Here is an 8,651-nt window from a genome sequence, read left to right as displayed (position 1 = left end):
AACGGCCGTACATAACAAACGTGTCAGCGTCTATGGCAACCTATTGCTTAACAGCGTCAAACAACAATAAAGCGAAATCGTCTTTAACGGAAAACATAGGCAGTGTTGGAAGCGGCGATATGTAACAATCGTAACATCAATCTGGAGAAAACGTCAGCAAAGTTAACATGGCCTTAACGCTATAAAGTACAACTAGAATTAATTTATCATTATATACGACACATCAACATGTGGTAAAACGCTCTACTTAGCTAGGCTTTACCGTGTTATGACATTGTACAATATAAATTTGGGATTAATCCCCGATTGTTTGTGGGGAGACAAGAAAGGATGTGATATATTTTTAACGTTAAATAGGGGAGAAAAAGTAACACATAATTTTGTGTCTGTTAGTCAGGAAGTAGCATTTGAAAACATCAACGTTTACAGCACTGTATTGGTATTGATTGAATTGTTAAGAGTATTGTAAATATTTAAGATGGGGTGAACATTATAACTGGGAAGTGATATAGATGGTATAAATTGTGGAAATTACACTTTGAAATGATAATTTGTTCACTTTTCGTTGCATATAGGTGTGGTCTCGGGCTCTACAGTTACAGGCAGAACTACCCTTGTATTGCTCCCTGGCTAGTTCCCCTCCACGTGATCCGTACAACATAAATACTAACATAGGATTAAGCGCACGGGGCAACATTACTACCATACTTCTCGGATGGATGTTGGAAAAACAACATTTCATACCACAACTTGCAACGTGCATCCGTCTTCAGGAATGTAAAAGATTTTTGACGGTATGTGGTGATAGAACATTAGTTGTAACACCCCAGAGTATAAGTATAACCATTTACTGAATAACTATCTTAAATATCTCTAACGATATATATATTTAAGTAAATAGGTCAAAGAAGTAATATCAACGGTCAATTTCCATATAACACTGAATCAAAATAATTAAAATTGTTAAACGGAGCGAGGACTTCCTTGCCCGAATATTTTAGTAAAGGTATATCCGAACTATTATTGATTTATATATTTATTTATAAATAGATATAACAATCCTGTTTGTTATACTGGTATCTTATAAAGGTACTCTGTTTTATATAAATGTCGTTAATTTTGTAGTACTTACATATTTACACATCTGAACGATACACACTGATCTTAATAACACACTGATATACTTTTGTTGAAGATGATCCATGCTCAACATAGAGCAATCGGTTGTGCTTTCACAAATCAATGTCGAGTAGGGAATGCACACGTGAATCTTCTTGTTTGCAAGTACGGCACAAGGTGAGTATAATAATTGCTATATTACAATAAAAACCTTCACCTAACGTAAAGATCCTGATATACCTTGTGTGGTACCGCTGTATACAACTGAAGGTGTTGACGAAAGATTGAAAATATCAGAGGAAACAGATACATAATGCATTAGGTTGAGTGGGGGAAGGGGCAAAATATGAATTAAAATATATGTATTGAGACCATGAAGTACAAGACCAGGTGTTCCAGAAGGGTCAGCGAATTTTGTGTATCCTTAGTGCCTATGCCTGCTCAGAAAAAGACAGATGAATCGAAATTGGATTTAAATACTGTGTCAACATCAACACTTTTCTGACAACATGTGCGTAATTTAAACTAGTGTATTGTGTGTTACATTGTATGATTCGTTATAAATGTACATTCCCATACGACTTTCATAAATGCAATACTTTCTATGATAACATAAATATAAGCGAATGAAACAATCAGTTAGAAATTACTATCTGATCAGAATATAATCACAGGTACATCGTCCAGGCTAGGCAAAACATTGTAGTGCACGCCTTAAAAAAACACTGGTATTTGAAGTACTCAAGATGAAATCAGACAATTATCATTATCATGATAAAGCTATTTGCGCTTTGTAGTTACCCCAGTGCACACGCTTGTGAACACCATTGGACAAGCTTGTTCACTTAAGTGAACAAGATTGTCCAATGGAGCTCACTTTTCTTATTAACTCCAGTGAACTTAACTACCATGGTACAATGTAAGTTTGTTTGGTATGATTTTGTTTTGTTTAACATGCTTTTAACAGCTAAGGTCATTCAAAGACGTGCCTCCATGTGCGTGCTTCCGTGTGTGTGTGCAGGAAACAGGGTATGTGTGAAGGCACCAAGCATAGAATTCCGCCCGATCACAAAAAGCTGATACCGGGTGAATCAGTTGGTATGTCCTGGCCTGGGGACAGAACCCATTGCCTTCCTCACCTGGGCGAAATGTCAACATTCAAGCCAAAAGTGAGGTGTTGCTAAGTTGTTAGAAAATAAAAGGTAGTTAGAAGTAGAAAGAAATATAAAGATCCCAAATATTGCAACGGGCGCACGCCAAATGTATGAATATAAACCTATATTCACATGTCTCCCTTTTTCAGCTTAGTAAACTCTGATTGCGTGTAGATTAGTGTATACGAAGTGAAAAAAGGCTCGGCGGATTGATACTTGTGTAGGAGTCTGGGTTGGTAGGGTGTGTATAGGCATATACTGGTACTGTATGTATGTATGCATGCAAGTTACTATCGGGGTGTGCATGTGGATCAGTCATTATGTGCGGGCGTGAATGAATTGAAAGCTGTATTAAATACCTTGTGCCTGTCATTTATGTATTACTGTCGCTGGAATTTGTAGACTGTCACTCGTGTCGTCCATGTTGTTTATCTACCTTACTTTTTCCGTTACTGTCCAGAAGCTAGACCTAAGCTGATTGACTCATGACTCGAACGTGTTATCTTGTCTGTCATTGGCTGCCGGTTTTACTATAAACACGGCATTACACGTGCAAATCTTCAGTTAGGTGGTAGCTCTGTGAGCTGAATCTAACTCTTCTATCTTGTCTGTCCTTCTCTTAACAGGTCTGTTTTTATAAGGTGGGTGTCTGAATGTGCAACGTTACCTGTGTTTGTGTATGTCCCGGGCGAAGCCAAGTAGCTGACCCGCTATGTAAAGTATGTGTCCCAGCGGTGGCCATAGGTTAGGGCCCTCGTCGTGTTCTTGTGTGCATGTTTGACACCTATCTAATGTAATAAAGTCTAATAAATGTTATGTGTACGCTAGTAACCACGTGGAACCCCAGACTAGAACCTGGGTTGGCTTATACGGTGACTGAGGTCACTCCTCCTACACTTGTTTTAAATAAGGTGCCGTTCACGCTTCAGCAAGATAACAGTCCAATGACAACCAATTCTTGGTTTATTCCCTATCTAGATACAAAGAACATGTTCGGGATCCATTATGTCTAATCATACAACATAAGAATGCCGCCAAACTTCTTATTCCATGGATACACATTCAAATATCTTCGGCGGTAACGTCAACAATGGCGGCTTTGTTCTGAAACACTCGACCGCGTAACTCCATAAGCAGGGTACCAATGTGCGTGCGACCGTTGCAAATGAATAGAAAAGTTCGAAGGGCTTCTCACATTGCTTAATTTAAAATTGAAAAACCATGAAAGGAAACAAATAGTTTAGTTCACTGCGTATTTTCTAAATGTACTCGATGTATATTCACTGGTACTATATTGTCCTAGCAACCTCGGCTACCGTAGTTACCATCGTGGCAACCCGCTTCGACTGTTTCCCGCGTAATGTATCGTATAAGGATTGACCTTCATTTTGACGGCGTATACGGTAGTATGAACGCAGTTGGCAACACACATATTCTTAATGGAGCGCTAACGCGCACCATAGAATATAGTCGTTGCCTACTGCGTTCATACTACGCATACGCCGTCAAAATGAAGGTCAATCCTTAAGTATGACTTATTAAGCCCCTATTACGAAGTTTTTGGTTATAAAGGAATCGTTCTTCCGTCCGTCTGGCATGAACCTTTTTAGCGCAACAACTCCTAAATCGTGTGAAGATGTCGTGTTTTCCCCCTGGAGTTAGGATCTCTGAGTCCCTCCAAAAACCTTGCAAGGACAACTCCTACTTAACGAACTGTAAGATGTTTGGAAACTTGATATATTAAAAGTTAAACTATGTGTGTAGATGGGCACGAAGAAAGGAATTTTCCATACAACAATCTTTCCTGTATCTATTGCCGTTGACACTCCAAATTCTGTTCCAAGAAACCGTATATGCACATACATTAAGCGTTTATTCACAATTTCATACATAAATCATGACATGTATTGCTTATTTCATACATTATCACATATCATTTCTGAATAGTAAGCTATATCATTGATATTATAGCTGTGATGTAGATCTGTTTTCGTTTTCCAAATTAACAGTTAAAAAAACGTGTGTATCATTTTTCTTTGTCTTAGTGAAGGTCCCATCGTCCCAGCATATAAGACAGGACTGCCATGCACAAAGTGCAAGGAGGATGTGTCGTTCTGTGAACAAGGTCTTTGCGGTACGTACTTATGCACGCATAGTATTGCATTAGTTACATTTGAATATCAACAGCTTTGCGAGAAGTGATGATGACATTTCGAAAACAATTGTAAAATCATAGATTTATTTCTTAATCAATTCGAAATGCTTAAAAGATCATGGTTCAAATGCTTTATCAGAAGAAAAGTTTTTGATAGAGATCATTGTCAACTGAATTAAGTGGAGTAAGTTAAAATACATTTATCGCACTCTTCACTCTATTTAGTGTCTTTTCATATTTTTAGTATCGTGTTCACACGCTGCTAATCGGTGTGGTAAGTAAACATATACTAATCTCTACCCGATATCAACCATTTGTTTTAGAATAATCAGTAATAATTTGAAGAAAAAAAAACCTTTTTTAAACTTTAGTATTCCGATGCAACAAGCTAAAAAGCAATTATTGCTACTGCTAAAAACGAATGTACAAGGTTTGATACTTTTCACGCAATATTGAAATTTTACTATTCATACTGCGAATGCTTACAGGATACAATTCTTAAAATATTCATGTGTGTGAAATCCAGGTTGACAAGTGAAGTAACAAGTTGACATTTGCATGAAGTAGTAAAATGTTAATCTTCTTTCGATAAAGTGTTCGCATTTTGAACAAACTTTATGATTCTCGTTTATTGTAAATAGTTTTACGTATTTGCTCTATAGTTAGCAAGAACAAATATTACATGTATTCACTCACTTAAACAAATATGCACATATGCACTCATACACATGCTAACTTCACATACATATATGTATAAATATGACACAAGCCACACCCTGTTATAGCACCTATTCAATTATATGTGGTGATAGATACAGTATGACAAAATGAATTTACTGCACCATACAGCTGTTTCGTCCTGCACCAGCTATTAACTGCATAAAAGTAATGTGGTCATTCAGACAATTTGTACATACAAAATATATAAATGACGAAATGCCATAGTATTATACAATTCGCCAAATATCTCATTATGGTATCCATATTGATTTACCTGTTTTATTGTCAATGTTTAATTAAACTATACAGTTGTTTATCTAATATTCTGATACTTTAACACTATCAAATAACACCCCATGTGATAGTCGTTTAATTGTGCAAAAGAAACAACATATCTAATCTTTATTGCCATACATATTTATTCTGGGTAATCATTTTCCTATAAAGCAAGTTTTAAGAAAACTAAATCACCCTAAAGGATATAAGCATAATAGCCCTTTTCGCGATTGAGATATATTAAGGATTGTTTTTAACAGATTGTCGAAAAACATGCAACAAACAAGCCATTGGCAGCGGTTCACTTGATAATACCACGTGTACTTGTACGTGTGAGTACGGCTTGGGACCAAACTGTGATGGTAAGTTATCATGTTATCACATCATTCTTCTCCTAACCAAGATCACATAATCATTATCTAAGTGAAATAACAAAGAAATAGCGATTTGATAACAGCATTAAATGATACAATACTGTATTGTTACATAGTACAGAACACCTTTATCAACGATTTATTATTAGTAGACTTTAGAGTAACGACAACACTTTATTAGATTTATCAAGATTTTGTAATTAGCTTATTCATGGTTTTTTATATAGTTCAATTAGATATACTCATACAATATATTTGAACTTTATCATCATATATGTTTTTATTGAAATAGGTTTATTATGTAGTTGAATTAAAACAATCACATAACAGGTATATATAATTTATCGTTCTATATATTATCATTGCAGAGGACTGTGTAAATCCAGAAATGTACGAGGACTGGGATGTTTGCGCTGCAATCACTCACCAGGATTGTCAGACAGCTGATGCCGAGGAAAGAGCAATCCTTCGGGAGATGTGCCCAGTTCAATGCACATGCAGTATGTGTATATTGATGTACATATTTGAGCTATTATGTCCTATGTTACATATAGTACATACATAGGACATGGATCAGTGTTGCATGTAGTACATTGATTCCATTTCACACTCAGCAGAAATATGAAATTATTGGTAGAGAAAATAGTTGGAAACTATCCACTAAAACTGATGTCAATACAAAAACATTGACGGCAAAGATTTGAAAGTATAAATGAATCAATGTCAGTTTATGTAGTTATCTCAGAAAATCTTAGTGATAGCTCTCGTATGATTGTGTAAAAGTGCATGTAAGGAAGCTTATGCAGTTTTGTCCTACACGTTTCCAAACGTCAGAGTCGCATGGCACACGATATTTTCATTCTCCAGCAGCAAACGCTTTTGGTGCGGTCGTTACCAGGGTGCTGTAAAAAATATTTGTAGTTTGTTTTTATGAAATGATAAACAATTTTCTGGTTTTCTATGGATTCCAAAGAATAATCTACAAGCAGAGTCAACCACTTCGTCTTGTTTAATAATCACTATATATACGGAGCAATAATGTGTTATGATGGAAACTTTGCCTGTTTATACAACAGAGAGCGAATTTGATTTGAGAGACATTGAAGAGTCACACTAGACTAGAATCAGGATACATGATGTTATGGATTATCATATAGCAGCTTTATACAGATTTAATTTGTATTACCTTGAGAACTTTTTCGTTATGCTTCAACTCGAGAAACATTCTATATTAATATTACAGGTCTTAAACTTGTTTTTGAAAACATCACTGTCTCTTCAATTTTAGGCTATCTGAACGCTGTTGGTCTATTTGCCCATAATCCACATATTTCTGCATTTCTCCAGATATCTGTGTTGGATGTATCTGCAATAAATACGCTTTGTACATCTTAACTCGAACACTATTATTTTGTTTCTGATCAGGTCGTCATCCAGAAGCAAGTTTGAGGCAGAATGATGCAAACGCACCAGCTAAATCAGAAGTTTGAAGAATTATTGAAATACTGCGACGGAATATTACCATGGTTTAACATTTCCTAGCATGTTTCGGGATTGTGTAGATCAATAGATGAGTTTTTCAGAATTGTATAGCAGTGTTAGTTAACTATGTTGGACAGTGTTGGTTTATTTTGTGAACAGTATACTGACATCAGATACAGGAACAACATTGTACTATGTATGTTTAACATGAAACAAATTACTTAAAGCATTCACCTGCAGGTAATTTTAGCATCTTATGTTGTTCCGATAATGATAAGTATGTGCACACGTGCATTAGTATAGTTTTTCCGACATTGTCTATTTCTCTATGGTGACAGATTCTAGACGTACACAACGATTTGTATGTGTGCAGTAGACATGCACTCACTAATATATGGGTACATTTTAGCTATATACCATACACATTTGTTTTACATTTTATGTCTTTAATTAAATCAAAGTCTCGTTAATTTTTCTTGTTGTTATTCTTTAGTTTTTCGTTTTTGTTAGATTTTTTGCGATTATATATCAGCTAAAAATATCGTGGAACTTTTTTTTTTTTTGATTTTGATTGACGTCCTATTAACAGCTGAGGTCATTTAAGGACGGCCTCCCCTGTGTGCAAGATGCATGCGTGTAATGTATGTATGTGTATTTTGGGAGGCTGCGATATGTTCGTGTTTGTCTCCTTGTGAAAGCGCGGAACTGATGCCGACTTTATAGTGCTAACTCACTGAAACATACTGCCGAAGACACCCAGCAGGACGCCCCAACCGGTCACATTATACTGACAACGGGCGAACCAGTCGTCCCACTCCTAATTTGCTGAGCGTTAAGCAGGAGTATAAACTACCATTGTTAAAGACTTTGGTATGTCTCGGCCAGGGGACAGAACCCAAAGCCTTCCTCACAGGGGCGAACGCTCAACAAATGGCCAAAAGTGAGGCATTGTCAAGGGAGACATTAGGAAGAAGAAAGTTATTTAGAAAGGAGAGAAGAGATAAGGTCCCAAATTTAGTCGCCTCTTACGATCATGCAATTGGGGGCAGCAGGTACAATTCTTACGCCCTACCTGCAGGGTCTTATCGTGAAACACACTACTGAATTGCGTCCTTTTAAATTCTACTTTTTTATATACAGCAAGGGGTACTACAACGCACCAAAAATAGCGTGCGCACATCGTGCATACATCGTGTACACACCGTCGACATCGTCCACACATGGTGCGCACAACTGTGTGATTTAACAATCGTTCGCCCCGTTGTGCGCTTCTCTTTACATTATTAGCAACACTTTTGTAGGCACATAATACCAGATAGCAGAAGGCGGTCGAATCGCACAGAGGAAATCATTCAAATTGTCGCACAGTTG

General features: G+C 36.6%; 1 protein-coding gene across 1 annotated transcript; it reads left to right on the top strand.

Moving 5' to 3' along the window:
* Window positions 1-575: 575 nt before the first annotated feature.
* On the top strand, window positions 576-7,735 carry LOC110460035 (the record flags this gene model as incomplete). Its single annotated transcript, XM_021512734.1, has 7 exons — window positions 576-794; window positions 1,196-1,296; window positions 4,319-4,407; window positions 4,673-4,702; window positions 5,685-5,786; window positions 6,167-6,298; window positions 7,224-7,735. Coding segments are annotated over 7 exons (738 nt in total), but the record flags the coding sequence as incomplete, so codon positions are not given.
* Between the last annotated feature and the right edge of the window lie 916 nt (window positions 7,736-8,651).

The sequence above is a fragment of the Mizuhopecten yessoensis genome, unplaced genomic scaffold, assembly GCF_002113885.1.
Source record: "Mizuhopecten yessoensis strain PY_sf001 unplaced genomic scaffold, ASM211388v2 scaffold10303, whole genome shotgun sequence".
NCBI lineage: Eukaryota > Metazoa > Mollusca > Bivalvia > Pectinida > Pectinidae > Mizuhopecten > Mizuhopecten yessoensis.
The sequence above is the reverse complement of the archived record's forward strand: the minus strand, read 5'-3'. Positions and strand labels throughout refer to the sequence as shown.